General features: G+C 39.0%; 2 protein-coding genes across 2 annotated transcripts in view; one reads left to right on the top strand and one right to left on the bottom strand.

Moving 5' to 3' along the window:
• Positions 1 to 10,335, top strand: part of capn1 (calpain 1) — a 33,094-nt gene extending 22,759 nt beyond the window's left edge. Inside the window, exons 10-23 of the mRNA XM_028563785.1 lie at positions 2,109 to 2,183; positions 2,564 to 2,724; positions 3,288 to 3,445; positions 4,882 to 4,893; positions 5,037 to 5,248; positions 5,741 to 5,780; positions 5,872 to 5,937; positions 6,019 to 6,076; positions 6,215 to 6,279; positions 7,369 to 7,437; positions 7,784 to 7,862; positions 8,040 to 8,156; positions 8,372 to 8,430; positions 8,582 to 10,335. Of these exons, the coding sequence (XP_028419586.1) occupies positions 2,109 to 2,183; positions 2,564 to 2,724; positions 3,288 to 3,445; positions 4,882 to 4,893; positions 5,037 to 5,248; positions 5,741 to 5,780; positions 5,872 to 5,937; positions 6,019 to 6,076; positions 6,215 to 6,279; positions 7,369 to 7,437; positions 7,784 to 7,862; positions 8,040 to 8,156; positions 8,372 to 8,430; positions 8,582 to 8,608 (1,198 nt within the window). The 3' untranslated portion in view covers positions 8,609 to 10,335. The remainder of the gene's footprint in view (positions 1 to 2,108; positions 2,184 to 2,563; positions 2,725 to 3,287; positions 3,446 to 4,881; positions 4,894 to 5,036; positions 5,249 to 5,740; positions 5,781 to 5,871; positions 5,938 to 6,018; positions 6,077 to 6,214; positions 6,280 to 7,368; positions 7,438 to 7,783; positions 7,863 to 8,039; positions 8,157 to 8,371; positions 8,431 to 8,581) is intronic.
• Positions 10,336 to 11,020: 685 nt separating this feature from the next.
• Positions 11,021 to 14,107, bottom strand: pnp5a (purine nucleoside phosphorylase 5a). Its single transcript, XM_028564151.1, has 6 exons — positions 13,858 to 14,107; positions 12,906 to 13,075; positions 12,716 to 12,819; positions 12,346 to 12,521; positions 11,950 to 12,140; positions 11,021 to 11,748 (listed from the first exon to the last, which is right to left on the bottom strand). The coding sequence occupies exons 1-6, from the start codon at positions 13,878 to 13,880 to the stop codon at positions 11,537 to 11,539; spliced, it is 876 nt and encodes a 291-aa protein (XP_028419952.1). The 5' UTR covers positions 13,881 to 14,107; the 3' UTR covers positions 11,021 to 11,536.
• Between the last annotated feature and the right edge of the window lie 4,187 nt (positions 14,108 to 18,294).

Below are 18,294 nucleotides of genomic sequence, written 5' to 3'. Positions count from 1 at the left end.
AAGAAAGGAGTTTATTGCGACAGTAGTAATCCTACGTGGAATTGGCCTTGGTTATTGGTGCACACATACACAAAACATACAGAAACAGAGACAAATATATACAAAATAGCTGTTAAAGTAGTTTAAGCACTGTGTGCAATGGGCAGATAAATCCTGTGCAGGATTTAAATGCTGGAAGGAAGTTTTTAATCTGATTAAAACTCTGGCATTTTTGGCATCAAAATTAACATCAAAATCATTGTCATTTTTCACCTCATATCTTCATACTGTTTGTCAACCTGTGTACAAGATTTAGTAATCTTGTACACAGGTTGACAAACAAAAAAGTTTGAAGATGTATTTATCAAGGGGGTACCTCCTATGGAGACATTTTGATGCTAACAAGCCATCACCTGCCGTTAACATTCCATTGACTGCCATTCATTTTGGCGTCACTTTGACAGCAAATAACTTTACATCTGAAGTGTTTCAAGACTCTATTTGTCCATTGTCTATTTCTAAAGAAACACGACAATGTATAAAAGGCTCCATTACCTTGTATCTCACGTTATGGCTCTGTAGCAGACGTTTTTGCGCTTGAGGCTGCGCAGCAACGCTCAGCCATCACCGGAAAAGTTCTTCTAATAGACTTCACTGGTCTCCGTGGAAATCTACGGCGACACTTTGTCCATTCTTTTACTGTCTATGGTATTTACAGCCCTTGAAATTGGACCCCAAAGCCATTACCACCCTCCCACTCTGATCTCAGAAAGAAACTAGAATTACTGCCTTGCAGTTGTATGCCTCCAACAAACAGTCAAGTTGCAGTTTATATCCATGTCTATCAAATAATACATGTAGTGAATTTAATGAAAAGGTATTAAGTGTATTTTTGGTCAAATGGAAGTTATCACTACATTGAAATGTATTTCAATTAATAATTTCCAGTGAGAAACGCACCATCTTCACTTGAAGGCTATTTTACAGAGGAGTACAGAGGACTGATAGATACCTGGAACAAGTTACAGAAATCCATGAAACTTAATGAGCTGGTCTCATTGGTCGCTTTTAAGAGGATGTTGATTGACTTGAAGGCAGCCACATCTGGCTGCAGATGTTTTGCCCGATGTGTTTAGGATTGTGGTTGACTTTGAAGGATTTGCTGTTTCAGTCGTTTTATGTTTTTAGTGTTTTTGTGTATTTTGTGTTTGTATGTACAGTACAGGCCAAAAGTTTGGACTCACCTTCTCATTCAATGCGTTTCCTTTTTATTTTCATGACTATTTACATTGTAGATTCTCACTGAAGGCATCAAAGCTATGAATGAACACATATGGAATTATGTACTTAACAAAAAATTGTGAAATAACTGATAACATGTCTTATATTTTAGATCCTTCAAAGTAGCCGCCCTTTGCTTTTTTTATTAATAAGGGAAAAAATTCCACCAATTAACCCTGACAAAGCACACCTGTGAAGTGAAAACCATTTCAGGTGACTACCTCATGAAGCTCATTGAGAGAACACCAAGGGTTTGCAGAGTTATCAAAAAAAGCGAAGGGTGGCTACTTTGAAGAATCTAAAATATAAGACATGTTTTCAGTTATGTCACACTTTTTTGTTAAGTACATAATTCCATATGTGTTCATTCATAATTTTGATGCTTTCAGTGAGAATCTACAATGTAAATAGTCATGAAAATAAAGAAACACATTGAATGAGAAGGTGTGTCCAAACTTTTGGCCTGTACTGTATACAACTTAAATGACTCTGGAGATTTCTGTAAAAATCTCCAGAGTCATTTAAGTTGTATACATGGTTACAAGGAATCTCCACGCAGAAGAGGTAATTTTCTTCACTTGAGTTTCTGTGCGGGAAAGTTGCCGGAAGACACAATCTTCTAAACATAGCCATACTGAGAAATACAGAGAGAGTTGTGTGGAGCTGATAGTCTTAATTAGCTTTGTAGCAATTCATTTGGCAACGGCTTGGATGTAACAGACGTTCATTGATATCAAAAAGTTATGCACTAAAGCTTCAAGGTTTTTTCTGAATCTGATGTGAATTTACAGTACTATTGAGGAAAATGTTGCTATAGTTACATTTTCTTTTCCTTGTGAAATCCTCAGTTCCAGAGAGTGGGACAGTGTGGATAGCTCCGACAGAAGTCGGCTACAAATACGCAGCGAGGACGGGGAATTCTGGTGAGTTTAATTGTGCACGTGGACACCTGTGCAAATTTTATGTCATCTTTTTATTTTCTGATGCCTATTTGCTTCTGTTACATGTCAATAAATAATGAAACACATTTTCAAACTAAATTGTAACTTTCATTTTGAGCCAACAGAGCTGTAAATATGATGGACACTTCAAAGAGAACACACTACTAACACTTTCCACTTATTTTGTTTGTGTGCTTCTGTTTCCCTTTGTAACGTCTGTTTGATATGTCAATGTCCTCAACAGCAAACAGCATTGTATGTTTAAAATGTCAGCATCATCTTTCATCTGTACTGTAACAAGGTTCAACTCATTGACTTTGTAATGGAAAAATAAGTACAGTGTGTGCCTTTCCGTCTCTCAGGATGTCATTCAGTGACTTCCTGCGCGAGTTTTCCCGTCTGGAGCTCTGCAACCTGACGGCTGACGCCCTGGATAACAGCCAGCTGAAGAAATGGAGTTCCTCGGTCTATTCGGGAGAGTGGAGGAAGGGCAGCACTGCTGGAGGCTGCAGGAACTTTCCAGGTACAGTATGAACTGTAAGCTAGCAGATGGACTGGCGGAAGAAACGGGTGGGGAAACTGGAGGTAGTAATGAAAGGAGAGCAATGGAGGCATGATATATAATAAAGGATCTTCTCTAGAATGCAATCTAGTTTCATTTTCTTTGTACATTTTGGAGATTAATCAGAGTTTCTCCTGCCACTGACGAAACTAGGATCAACATGATGGTGTAATATTCTGTTTTAGAGACACTGAATACACCTTTTATAGGGGATAAGAAATGTTAAAACATTAGGTACAGAAGGAGGGAGGGAGGATTTGGATGAATTTACTAAAGGAATGTGAACCAGTGACTCCCATTTAAACACTAAGTAACTAAACAATGGCCTCCTTTTAAAATACATTTTAGAAATGCCCCATTATGACTAAAGACATGCATGGAATTTGATTGGTTCCTAGATCTACTGTGACATAGAAAACACATTTTTTTTTTTATTTTTATACTACTTTTTTTTTTTATTACTGAATACTGAATTAAAGTTAAAAAAGGAGGAACAATCTGACCCTATCAACTCTTCTTCCCAGCAACCTTTTGGCTCAACCCTCAGTTCAAGATTACGCTGCAGCACCCCGACTCCGGCCATTCAGACTGCAGCTTCCTGGTTGGCCTTATGCAGAAGGACCGCAGAAAGAAACGGCGTGAGGGCGAAGACATGGAGACCATCGGGTTTGCCCTGTATGAGGTTAGCAGCGCTGCTTGTAAAACTGAATCTTGAAAGTCAAGTTAGCCTTTTCCACTGCAGGAAGTTGACATAATGTAATCTGTTTTTTTTAAATGACTTTTAAGAACATTGGGCCTAATTCACCAATATCTTCCTGAGTTTTCTCTTAAATATGTTCTTACGAAAGTCCCTAAGATAGGTCTACGTCTGATTCATGACGTGTTTTTAAAACTGCAGAATTGTTCGCAGTTGTGCTCTTAGAATGAGGAATCCCACTGTCTTCATAAATTGAAAGCTTGTGCCCGTGGCTCCTATTTAGCATAGGTAAACACCCCGTTAATTCCCATAACAGGGCAAGAGATGGCAGGGCCGTGTCGTGTGCACACTTAGAGAAATGTCCAAAAGACGTGGCAAAGACGGTGCAGGCCTCGACTCCAAGAGAAAGAGAAAAACTTTAGTAATTCTGAAGTGGAGGTACTGCTGCAAGAAGTTAACGAAAAACCAGAACTCATATTTAGTAGCGTCTAAGCAGCAAATAAAACCAATGCATGGAATGCAGTTACTCATGCAGTGAACGCTGTATCCGGAGAAGGGTGCAGAACCGATGAAGTAGAAAAGAAATGGTTTGATCTGAAATCTGAGGCAAAAAGAATTACTTCAAAACATAGAAAATACTCGTATAATATAAATAGATCACGCGTATAAATAGCGTGATCCAGCACTTATTATTGGATGGCCCCGTTAACATAATTGATGTAAATTGAAGGCAAAGCAAGGCAAGTTTATTTATATAGGCCTAGCACAATTCATACACAATGGCAATTCAAAGTGCTTTACAAATTAGCAGTAGTGTGTATTTATTAAAACCAACAAACATATAATTATGTGTAAAATAATGACAATAATTAGTTACAAACTGGAGAGAAATGTTACATTTTAAATTAGAACGGACGAAAATGGTATAGCTACTTGTTTTGCACAAACATGTCAGCTCTAAATTTTGCGTAAGAGTGCTCTTGAGTGTGCGTAGATTCTGTTCTTACCTAAGAACAAATCCCAAATCTTTGTGAAAACTGCGTAAGTGGGTTTTAAGAACACATTTGTTCTTAAGAACGTCTGGTGAATGAGGCCCATTGTGAGGCTTTGCTACTTGATTATTCCCTGCATTTTCACTGTGTTTTCCAATCCAGGACAACTTGCATTTGCGCAATGCTGAAATTTAATTCCAGTAACTTTTTTTCCAAAATTGAGCAGAGAAAAGTGGAAACCAAAGAAGCATCTGTGAAATGTTACATTATCTTTAGTTAGATTCATGCATTTTTTCATTTTTTTTCAATTCTTTTATTTCTTACGCCCAACAAATCTCAACTTTGTAGCTTCTTTCCTGTCTTTTTATTGTCCCTGATCACATCTATCATGTTATTAATCTCATCTCTCTCTCTCTTTGTCTTTTGCAGGTTCCAAAGGAGGTATGAGTTTTACTTTTTTTTAAGTGCTACCCAGACATTGTGAAATACAAACAAAAAGGGATTTAACCCAATATTTACAAGTACAAGAGTGTTAGAAAGATAAAGGATATGTTCAACAGCTGACTAATTCTATGCCCTCTCAGTTTGCAGGCAGTTCAGCAGTCCACCTGAAGCGAGACTTTTTCCTCTCCCACGCCTCCAGCGCTCGCTCAGAGACCTTCATCAACCTGAGGGAGGTCAGCTCGCGTCTGAAACTGCCGCCCGGGGAATACATCGTCGTCCCCTCCACCTTCGAGCCGAACAAAGAGGGCAACTTTGTCCTCCGAGTTTTCTCTGAGAAACCTGCTAACTCAGAGTGAGTGGCTGTGACAGAGTGTGAGGGATCTGGAGAAGACGCTCTGGTCGTGATATGATGTTTGGGGGAGAAAATGAGTGAAAATAATCAACTTTTTGTCTCGATTTATTCTTAACATCTACAGCCTTATTTTCACAACTATTCTTGGTAAAGTGTTGAAACCAAAAAACCAAGGCTATTATACCTGTGGAGGATCAGTGTCACTTGTGATAAATGTGCAGTTAAAGCTATAGTGCGTAGTTTCTGTCACCCCCATGAGGAATTCTAAGTAATGACAACAAAACTGTCGGCGCGTCGACCTGATCCAAATCTTCCGTCACCCCCGAATATTACGGACGTTCATTAATATCAATAAGTTACGCACTAAAGCTTTAAAGACTTAAGAGAAGGAGAAAGAAAAAAGTTAAAAAAGTAATGTATAAAGAAATATTGATGATATTTATTACACATTTTAAAATAAGCAACAAAAAATCTTTCTTCTCTTCACGTCAGGGAGCTTGATGATGACGTTGTAGCAGATCTTCCACCAGAGGTGAGAGGATGAAACAACTGACCACCTGGCTGCTAATGACGTGTGGAAAGAAACCGAATGCGTACTGAAAACAATTCTGTTTGTGTTTCAGACTCAGCTGCATGAGAGCCAGATCGACAGCTCCTTTAAGAATCTCTTCAGACAGCTGGCGGGGCCGGTGAGCACACCTAGATAAATGATTGGTGGTATATACACGGACATATTTAAATAATTTGACCGTCTCTGTATGTGCCAACAGGACATGGAGATCAGTCTCACAGAGCTGCAAACCATCTTGAACAGGATCATCAGCAAACGTTAGTATCAGCTGTAATTACAAGCTTGCTCATAACCTTATGGAATTAGTTGAACATGTGTTTCATTTTTTGTTCAATATAGAGTTTTTTAAATGTGTTATTCTCCTCTCTTTCTGTTTTACTTTCTCTTGCTAACAGATAAAGACCTGAAAACGGATGGCTTCACAAAAGAAGCTTGTCGCAGTATGATAAGCCTCATGGACGTATCCTTGAAATGGCTTTAGAATATCAATTATCATGGAAGAAGCATGTAGAATTCTTTGGATTCCTTAAAAGAGTACTCCACCGATTTAGCTTAGCTTTAAAGATCTACTCAAGTAAAAGTAAAAAGTAGCTTATTTAAATGTACTCAGAGTAAGTTACCAAATTACTTTTTAACAGCGGGGGGAGATATACTTTTTTATATTTATACCTATTTATTATTTTATATATACTTCTACTTATTTGATTAAATCACAGTCTTTTGTGATTTGATTAGGACACAAAGCAGCTTCCGATTTTAGTTTGTTGACAGATACTTTACCAAAGCAACGTTAGAGACCTTTTTTATTTACTATTTTTTACTCTGTAACGGATGTGATTTGAAATGTAGTAAAGTACAATACTTGAAACAGAACATACTTAAAGCTATAGTGCATAGTTTCTGTCTCCTCCATGAGGAATTCTAAGTAATGACAACAACACAGTAATGTCGGCGCGTCCACATGATACAAGCCTTACATGACCGCGCACCACCTCCACCCCTCCTCGATGCAGTTGCTAGTAGCCAAAAAGGACAAGGAGGATTAAAGAAACATGATGGACTCTTCCGAAGAGGTCATTATCTTCACTCAAATTTTTTGCGCGGGGAAGTCGCCGGACAACATAATCTTCTGAACACAGTCATACTGAGAAATACAGAGAGAGCTGTGTGGAGCTGATAGTCTTAATTAGCTTTGTAGCAACTCATTTGGCAATGGCTTGAATGTAACGGACGTTAATTAATATCAAAAACTTACGCACTAAAGCTTTAAGTAAAAGTAAAATTACAGATTTTAAAAACTTTGATTCCATGCATTGTTATCCCTAGTCAAAACCTGGCAACTGCATTACCCAAAATGCAACTCATCATCACTTTTTTTCACATATGTACTCCCCTAAGACCTGTAAACAGACTTTAAATTGTAAAATCAGTGGAGTTCCCCTTTAAAGTTGGCTGCTTCCGATATTATTTACTAAAGTTTAATAAATTCTGTTGTCGTACTTGTCGATCAGATGAAAGTCACTGTCATTCCTTAACTTCTGGACTCCAGACGGACGGCAGTGGAAAGCTGGGCCTGACAGAGTTCCATGTACTCTGGGAAAAGATTAAACGATACCTGGTAAGATTAAACACTGATCGGTCAGGCTGGGAAATCAGGCTAAGTAATATTGATTCTGATTGTTTATTTTGACATGGGACCAGAGGCTGTGTTTTATGGAAGCCCATTACTGCCAATGTGATGGGAAAAAAGATCCTGTAAATCATTAAAATGAGAAACCTTCTCGAAACGATGAATTATAATGTAAGTCATTATTTCGGTAGTTTCTCATTACAATGACTTACAGGATCTTTTTTTTTTTTATCACTAGGCTAAGTTTTCATCTTATTTTATTTGTTTTCTTGTCTACATTTTTTCTCTCTATTCTTTCGGTTTGATATTTTCTTTGTTTGTGTTACCGTGCCAGACCATATTCAGGCAGTTTGACGTGGACAAATCGGGCACCATGAGCTCCTATGAGATGAGGATGGCTCTTGATTCTGCAGGTACGGTTACTTTTCATTTCAATTACCAGAAAAGAGACAGAGGAACACAAGAGTCAGGCATTTTCACTCTTCTTCACTTGTTTAGAGAGTGTTCCCTGCTGCATTATGAGTTATTTTTCTGACACTTTTGATTACTGTTTTTGTGAAACTTGGTGGTTTGATTCCTCTTTCCTTCAGGTTTCAAGCTGACCAACCACCTGTTCCAGCTGATCATCCTGCGCTACACCGAGGCTGACCTGACTCTCGACTTTGACAACTTTGTCACCTGTCTGGTGCGACTGGAGACCATGTTCAGTGAGTCGCATTACTGCACACCTTCAGTGTCTTTTAAAGAATCAGTTTACCTACTTGTTATCACCTCAGTTTAACACAAACAATACCATTCGTGATTGTGAATAAATAACATAGAGTACATGTCTGTGGGTTGCTGAGATTCATGCATGAGACAACACAGCACATTAAACTAGAATAGATAATAAACATGATTGTCTTTGTTTCTGTTTCTGCAGAAACCTTTAAGACCATGGACACAGATAACGACGGTGTCATGTGCCTCAACTTCAATCAGGTATGGCCACACACACAGAAATGCAACCATACAACTGAACAATTTCTTTGCTTTTCGTGCTTGGGTCAGATCAACCATTTCTGTGCATAAAGTGCCTCTGTATTATTTATAATTGGCATCACCTAATTGACATGCTCTCTGTGTTCTACAGTGGATTACTCTGACCATGTTTGCCTAGAGATGAGTGGACTCCTCTATAAATCTTGCACTGCTTCCGGCTGCAGCTTCAGGCCCAGTATGTGTTGTTTCAGAAGTGCCTTTTTTTCTGCACCAGTTCTTCCTCTCGCTGCCGAGGCCCTCTGATGCTAAACAACTGTAAATTCAACTTTACAGTGTTTACTTTAGAAATAATGTGCCAATCTGTTATTTGTCACTTCTCGTAGCCTGGCATTCAGTTTGCTAAGCTACAACCTTTTTAGCTTTACAAACATTTCTTGTCTTGGGGCAGAGTTTCTCTGGGGGAAGAAAAAAAACGTATTGTTAAATTTCACTTGGTGAAGGCAATTTTTTTTTGTGATATGTTAGTTGCTTGGTGAAAAAAAAAAAAAAGCAATCAATTATCTTAAAAATGACCTCCTTATCCTAGCTGTCGTTCATGTTTAAAGGGCTTGTACTGTATCTACCACATTTTTAAAAGGCCAAACCTGAATAAATAAATCAATTAAGCAACTGAATAAATTGATGAATTGACTAATACAAACTCATTAGTAATACCCCAAAATGCCAAAAGAAAGGGAGGTGAAAAACACCATTAATGTTTACGTCTCGCACTGTCACAAGCGCCATTCCTCCTGCTCGGTGCTCACAACCAGGCCTGTGGCTTATCAGTAAGTGATAAGGGAAAACAAACCCTGTGGCTAGTCCACCAAGAGTTAATGTACTAGGACAATCAGCAAAATGCTCCAGAGCTTTATTTCTTAAACCTGCTGTCAGTTATTACAATCTCGGTGCCAGATGTGGTCGATGTGGACAGCTGCTGAGTGTGCCAGCTTTTTCTCCAGCCTACTCTGCCTTTGTAGCGACATTGCCCCTTTTGGTGCTATATCTGTTTCCATCTTGTGCCAAACTTTGCCTCAGCACCAAAGAGTCCACTGATAAAGCTTTACTGAGCCCTGCAGTGTGGAGACAATGATGGTGTGCTGTATCATAGAGAATGTGTTGCTTTATATTTCCTTAAAACCAATACAGGTTTAGCTTTAAGACTTATTATTATGCTTGGCACTTTTTATTGACTGTTTTTCAAAATATGAAAAGAAAAATAATTTTATATCATGGTTGTAACTGGGTATCATAGTTAAAAAGGGATGCATCGTCCTTGTTTAATCATGCCTTTCGAAGGGAACAAGTACATGTCAATACTTTAGGTGAAGGTAAACTATTATGCAAGGTGGATGGGTATGTTGTATGCATGCAGTGTGAAATGTGATACAGTATACTGTATATTGTCTGCTTGCCGAATTACATGTCTGTTCAACCATGGGAGCAAGTGTTTTATTTGAAGGGTTTTATTCCAAAATAATATGTCGCTTTTGGGGGAAAAAGACTTGAAAGCTTTTTAATATGGAGGATCTACATGTTAAGTGTTTTTTTTAATTTTCTTATCAAGCAAAGAGCTGCACGTGTTTCAAATGCCAAAATAGTTTGTTATACCAATTATTTTTGTGTTTTTTGTAAATGGAAGAATTGAATTTGAAACATTTAATCAAAAATGGAAAGCTAAAACCTTAAGATACTTTAGCATTCATGTCTTCAGTTTTTGCAGCGTAATGCTTATGTAACATGACCTAATGTTTACATTGGTGTCCCTTTGGACCCAGTCATCATGCAATACATTTGTTTAACTGTGTAGCGTCTCTGTAAAACTTCTATACACACTTTGAAAATAAAAATGGGGATTTTACAAGTCTCTGAATTAATTATCAATTTATATTCATATAATAAGTCTGAGCCAGGTCATTATTTTTAATTAGCCTGGCATCGCCAAACTAATTCGCAATTATGTATTAGTCTAGAACCTCTCAGTTCATTTTTGATTACCAAGGGTGTTATCAACGGGGCAGACCAAAATACCTCCGCACGCAATTGAATAGACCTACAGACAATTAGAAATGCAAAACGACGTAGCTCTGAGCAACATGTATGTTAGGGTGGTGCTTGGACCATTTTTAAAGCAGGAAAAAAATGGCTGCATGGTCAAAAACGTACTGCTAAACAGTACATTAAAATGTGTCTCTGAAAACATTTAAGGCTGGATATAGGCAACACAGTAACAGAATCTTGATTATTATCTGAGTTTCGCAAGCTACGTTCGGTAACTACATTTGGTAAGCATGGCACATTTATGGCTCTTTCAGTCATCATCTTAAACCCGTAAACACCTGAGATGAACGATTGTGAATGGTCCGTCCAGGGCCTAGCTGACTGGAAATCTGTCTGAATGTGAGGGGGGCCAGACGTATCTGCCAGAACAAATGAAAGGAGCAGATTTGTCTGGTTTCCAGGCTATATATTTATGGTTGTGATGAGCAAATCGGTTAAATTAATTTGAAAAAAGACTCTGCTCCATACCAAAAAGAACAACACAACTTAATATAGTAATAAATAGTATCTTTAATAACAACATGTATATGAAAAAAACAAGCACAGTCAAATACATAAAGTCCACTAATGTACACATTTCAACAACATCATAATATTAAGATTTTTGCAGCAGATTTTTGCTCATTGTTAAGTTAAATTGCAGCATTTACACAAGTTGATCACATATTTTAAGTTACAACAAATATTTCTCGTTTTAAATGATACAAAAACATGTTTTTGTCTGAAGCCGCTCGGTAGAGGAATGTAATGTCAGATGGGGCACAGTGACATGAAAACAAATGTGTCTGTTCTATATTTGTGTATATAAGTGAGATTCTTCAGAAGACTACAATAGTATCATCTTTTGACCTACAACTACAAACAGCCCTAACTGCTCGCCTAAATAATAAACTAAGAGGGTTTTTCTTAGGCACAATAGCATGAAATATAAACCATAACCAGAGTCTTTGTCAGTCATACTACAGTGCTAAAAGCTAGTTTCTGACTAGCGTGGCATCTCTTAGGCCTAGTTGTTGTTGTGCTCGATCTTGGTCACCATGGTGGAAACCAGCCGCTCCAGCTGCTCCGCTCGCTCCTTGCCCGTCTGAAGGACCTCCTCGTGATTGGCCTTCTCTACGCTGTCGTAGTCCATCACCACCTGGTTGGTGATCAAGGAGAGGGCGAAGACACGCATGCCGCAGTGACGCGCCACAATCACCTCTGGGGCTGTGCTCATGCCTTGCAAGGAAAAGAGGGCATTCAAAACAAAACATTGGGGCGAATATAAAATATACCAGGAGAGATATATAAAAGTGATGAATATGTTTATTTTTGCTACACATCATTGTTGCTACACATCATTGTTGCCCATATACTGTATCTACATTATTCTCTATTGGTGGCTAATAATAACAATTAAGTCCATTAAACACTACTCACCAACAGCATCAGCGCCCAGTTTGTGGAGCATACGGGACTCAGCAACGGTCTCGAAAGAGGGTCCGCCCAGCACGCAGTAGACGCCCTCCTTCAGGAAGTCTCCGTAGCCGAGCTCCTGTCCCACATCCATGGCCATCTGCTGCAGCTCTCTGTCGTAGGCGTCGGACATGCAGGGGAAACGCACACCGAACCTGCGAGAGGAAGACGTAGAGGGAGGGGTGGTAGGTTTAGTTAGGGCAAAGGCCAGAAGAGATATTGCTGCATGTCTGCAGATAGGTTTAACAGGTCTGGTTATGCCAGAAAGACCATCAGTATTTCCATAGTGATACTTTCTCTTTGCTGATTTAACTATTGCAACTATTTACAACATGCCCCAGTGCAGGAAACCCATCCGACCTCTCATCGTTGGGACCAGACAGCGGATTGTTGCCAGCGAAGCCCGGCATGTTGAGGTGGTCTTTGATGATCATAATGTCTCCCACTTTAAAGTCCTGATTGAGGCCTCCGGCTGCGTTGGTCAGCATCACCGTCTCCACACCGAGCAGCTTGAAGATGCGTATGGGCAGCGTAATCTGGAAATACACACACAAATATACATAAAATACACATAAATATACGCTATACGTCATATAACCATTCAGAGGGGACTTTGCTTTAAAGGATCTTTCAGCACAGCAGCATTCTTTAAAGGCCGCACATTTCATGCCAACTTGCCCCTCAGTTCAAGTGTTCAAATGCACTCTGAAACTTGTTGCAGCACACACACCTTCTGGATTGAGTAGCCCTCGTACAAGTGGAAGCGCCCCTGCATGCAAACACATGGCCTCCCCTTTAAGGTGCCGAACACCAGCCGACCTGCATGTCCGTGCACTGCAGGAGAACAAAAGGCACAAAACATTCAGTAAATATGAAAAGCAAATGGGAAACCAGTCAGCAACTTTTGTAGTTAAACTCACCAGTGCTCTGTGGAAAGTTGGGGATGTCCTTGTAGTTGAAGGCTACCTGGTCCTTTAACATTTCAGCCAGCCCTCCGAGCCCCGAGCCACACACGATGCCCACTTTGGGTCGGACGTCTGTCTGGGCCAGCAGCCAATCAGCAGTGGCCTTGCAGTCCTCATAGGTGTAGCTGGATGACATGAAAAGAGGGTCGGAGGTCAGGTTGATTGCAAAATGCCCTTATTAACCTCTCTTTGCTTCCTTATACATTAAGTAGCATGTGACATGGTCGTTATAATCAGATTACAGGATTTTCTGGGCAGCAGGCCTGATCTGAGAACTGCTACTTATAAGGATATGACTTGAAGAGACACACACTCTTACTCTCACACACACACATTCCTGCAGTCACAGCAGTATCACGCCTCTCATGCACTTCAGTGGTGACACGCACACACCATTTTGTCTGCTGAGTTGATCACACTCACTGATTCCTTTAATTTGACAATTTGAGTATTTCCTTTCAACGATAAACTGCTTTCACCTGTACTCAAACATGCATCAATGGCTACACAAGACTGTGCTATAAATAAATATACTCTGAAACTTTATTAAAACCTTAAAAACACTTTAAAGTTAAAATAAAGTTGCCACCTACTGCCACAGGACAGTCTTAATGAAGAATATTGATTTTTTTACTTATGATCTAATCATTAAGAATGTGCCATAACGTTCATATAAACTGTAAAAGGCAGTTTAATACCATGTAGGACTCCCTCAGGAATAAATGAATGGCTTTTATTTTGCTGCCCACAGAGCATGTGCACATACAGTATATATTTCTGGCCCCAAGCCAAACATTCCTAGTATATTTATTACCCACAGTCCCGAGATGCCCATGAAGGGGGCCATGTGTTCAGCTGCATGGGAAGAAGAAATCGGAAAGTACAGTCTGTTCAAAAGTGTACTCACCCATTTTTGGTGTCTGGAAACATTGCGAATGATTAAATAAAAGTCTGATCAGATAAGAAAAATGACAAAATGTGCACTTTTTAGCGCAGAAAATCAAGTTCCAAAGCAGCAAAAACTTTGAATTAGAGGCCAGCTGTTAAAAATATAAGATATAATAGACAAGAAAGCTTTAAAAAAAAATCTTCTCTTGAGTTTCTCTGGTTTGGAGTCCTGTTAAAGTCTTCAGTTCTTCTCTCTTGTCTGTGGAGAAAAAGGCACTGTCGCTGGGTTTATTATAGGCACAGAGCCCCCCGCCCCCCTTCGCTCCACCACTGTTCAAAATGACGCATGTGGATGCTGCACCCTCATTGGCTGGGTGGACACACCTTCAAAATAGCATGCAACTTAGGAAATATATGTGTATGTTCTAATCGACACCCCATTCACTCCCCTCTTTTTTCCCAACAGCCACTATAAACCACTTCACATCCTGCTTTCCACTATTGATTAACAGTCCGTATTTTCCCAGATAAGATGTGTATTTTCAGCGTGACTCAGTTTTGCTTTGAACCTCACATGTCCGTGTGATTCTTGTTCTTCTCAACATCAGTTGTTGAGTGTTTTAATATATAATTGATCCCATACAGCAACACATGCTGACTTTTAAACATCTTTATACTGGTAACCAAGTACGCTACTAGAGTGCAACTGTGAGTTACTTTCTTGAGTACAAAGCTGCAAAGATTAATAGATTAATCAATTAGATGACACATTTTTTGAAAAGAGAAGTTAAAAAAATCTCTGATTCCAGCTTAAATTCTTCTTAAGCTTCTTCACTCCTCTGTGACAGTAAACCAAATATCTTTGAGTTGTGGACATTTGAGGATGTCATCTTGGGCTTTGGAAAACACTGATTGACATTTTTCACCATTTTCTGAAATGATATAGACCAACAACTAATTGATTAATCAACAATGAAAATAATCGTTAGTTGCATCCCTACTTGTGTATATCCATTTTATGTATCTTGAAACTTTTACTCTAAAATATTGAACTTTATTCTCCACTATGTGTGTCTCAGTTAGTTACTTTGCAGATTTCTTCAATCAACAAAATATGATTCATTGTTGTGAACAATGATTTGTTATATGTTAAACTGCCCAACATGAATCAATAATAATAAAAGTAAAAAATAATGAAATATTATTCTCATAATAATTTAGCATTTTGAAATGTACTCTTTTGATAAGTATGTTTTGCCCATAACAATTATGTAAATCTATTTAAGTACTTTTAAAACTGTCCTTACAAATAATGGTGCTCTGTGAGTCCTTTGAAAGGAAGAATTTGCAGCTCATGTGCTTATGTTTTTACTCAACATATAAAACCTGGTTGAGGTTTGGCTTTCAGCACTTTCATGTGACTTTTCAAAGTAACAAACCAACTAAGAAATCTCCAAATGTGTGTGCTGAGCTGAAAAATACTTAATTCAAATATTATTTTGACATTAACTGCATTGACAAAATTTGAAAGACACTAACAAGGTAAGATGGATACATGCTGTATGAAGGAGGCCAACAACACTTCTTTCCCAATGTTTACAGTCCCCGTTGTGTGTTTAAGATGTATTATCATTTGATTGCATCCGGATGTGTGTTTTTGTTATTGTTGCCAGTGTACTTGATTGTTCATTGGCACACCCATTGGAGTGTGTGTTGTGAATGAGTCAGATTACAACCCAGCAAGTCATAAATAAAAATATTACATACATACGCACATACGCATGTACGCATGCAAGCACACACACACACACACACACACACACACACACACACACACACACACACACACACACATATACACACACACACAAAATCACGAGGATTGTCACTGTGGACTGTAATCGATGTGCCGTATTAAATGTGAAACGGAACGAGACATTCAGCAGCGATGGACACACAGATTCAAGTGTGAAATGGCAAACATACAGTACATTCTGCCAGTGGTGGAAGAAGTATTTGGATCCTTAACTTACTGTAAGTAAATGTATCAATACCACAGTGTAAAGTCCTTCACTTCACTTAAAGATTTAGGTACATTAAAACAATCTTAGTTTGCAGCTAAATGTTGTTACAGTATCAAAAGTAAAATTAGGTTTACAGAATGGCCCTTTAGTTTGATTTTTTTTATCAACTTAACATACAGTATAAGCAGCACTTTAATGTAAGCTGACTTTAACTATATTATATGATGATCATGTTGTGTCTCTTCCTTAACATATGTAAAAAAGAAAATCTCCCAGTCAACAGTCTGCAACTTGCTTCAATCCATCAAATAAATGAAGACCGCTAAATTGGAGCAGCTGAACCCAAAAGTCACTGTGAGAAAGGCTAGATAACTTGTCTTTGTGTATCGGTTGTTAACAAGCCAACTTAGAAAGGTCCAAATCCTCTGTGTGCTGAGCTGAAGATACTTAATTAAAATATTATTTTGACATTAACTGCATTGACAGAATTTGAAAGACGCTAACAAGGTAAGATGGATACATGCTGTATGAAGGAGGTACGTTAGACTGAGGCCTGGTTCTACCTTGGCTACACAGCTGTTACAACTCATGCATTTAAGGACACAAAGTCACTGTTATGGACGTGCACCTGTCTCTCCCATGTGTTTCCCTTTGTGTGTGATGTCTTCCCTGTGTCTTCCTTGTTCCCAGTTTGCCTCTTGCTGTGTGTGTGTGTGTGTGTGTGTGTGTGTCTGGTTCCCGTCTGGCTGCTCACTTGGACCCTGCCCCCAGATTGTTGTCAAAAGCATGCAGGGAGTCTTACACAAGAAGAAACTCAATGTTTCTGCCAATCCCACTGGTCCCTGACACAGATTACATAACACCCCTCCCCCTTTTTGGGGGTATTTATTGGTACAAGAATTATATATGGGTGGTGATGGCGCAGTGGATATGACACATTCCTTTGGTGTGGGAGATCTAGGTTCAATTCCCACTGCGTACATCAACCAATGTGTCCCTGAGCAAGACATTTAACCCCTAGTTCTTCCAGAGGTGTGCGGCCTCTGACATATACAGTATAGCAATTGTAAGTTGCTTTGGATAAAAGCGTCAGCTAAATGACATGTAATGTAATGTAAATTATAATAAAAAAATGTTCAAAACAAAACATACAACTCACGACATGAACACATCATCTTCCCGTCTGAACCCCACCCCCCACACACACACACTCACCATCACCACCTCCCTATAGAAAAGTTAAGAATCAAAAGCCACAACATCTAATAAACAATAAAATAACACAATAGACAACAAACTGTAAACCAAATAAACTTTTCATGTACATATTATAACACCATAATCACATTATATGCTTTTTTTCAAATGCTGGAGTGAACAGACACAATAATTTATTTTAAACTAGTATATTCGCAAATGAACTACAGTAAAACACTAGTGAAGGACGACCTGTAATCATTACCCATGTTAACATGGGCAAGTTATTGACCTTTGCCTTGGTTTACTTCTTTAGGATTACAGGTAAATACAGACCCAAGACTACCAAAGGTTTTTCAAAACATGGAGAGCCTAGAGAACAAAATATGGCCTGACGTCGTTGGACCTTGAGTTGTTGTTTGACACATAAGAGGACAGTGCGTGTCACGATTTCCTTCCAGGTCAACTGCCTCTCTGTTTGGGTTCTGACATCTTCATGTCTCCTGTTCGTTTTAAGGGCAGTTGTTAAAATTGTCTGATAACGTGATAGAAGTCATTGACCTGTTGACATGTACCCCATTCCCCTCTGTCATAGCGAACACCCCTATGGCTCAGCCAATGAGTGGTCACCATATGTTGACCTACACTTACTTGTTTACCTGTTCCCTTAGTTTTTACATCCAGGCCGTACTGTCAATAAAAATGTTGGTTGATGAAAAGGATGATTCTAAAATGTAGACACTGATGGTAGCAGGACAGTCACGTAGTTGAACTTCCTCAGAAACCTGTTGTCTGTCAGCTTTTCTTCTCCTTTTCTAAACATTTTGTCGTGCCATTGCCCTTGCTGAATACAGACTCAGTCATGCATGGGATACAATGTCAGCAGACCCTGCAGAAACACGCCAGTTTGTAATGTCATGCATCTTGATATGCATTCCACACCAATCATCTGCTGTGTTTGTGTAATTTGCAAAGCTGCCAAAGTTACCGCAAGCTACTGTAACATCACGAGACAGCTTTTAATTTTTCTATGGCAATAATATTTTGTAAAGTGCCAGATGGGTTTTTAGAAGCTGCACTCAAACTGAAACTCTTAACAGCTGACTCTGCATTGGTCGTCCTTGACCTTTGACCCTTAATGTAACTGTTGACACCATTGATCACTCCACACTCAATTGTTCCTGGAGTGACTGGATTGCTTCCCCTCCTGTTGTTAAAATAGGATCTCCCCCAGA

This window comes from Perca flavescens, chromosome 19 (assembly GCF_004354835.1).
Source record: "Perca flavescens isolate YP-PL-M2 chromosome 19, PFLA_1.0, whole genome shotgun sequence".
Taxonomy (NCBI): Eukaryota; Metazoa; Chordata; class Actinopteri; order Perciformes; family Percidae; genus Perca; species Perca flavescens.
Note: the sequence above shows the minus strand (reverse complement) of the source record. Positions and strands in the feature narration are given on the sequence as shown.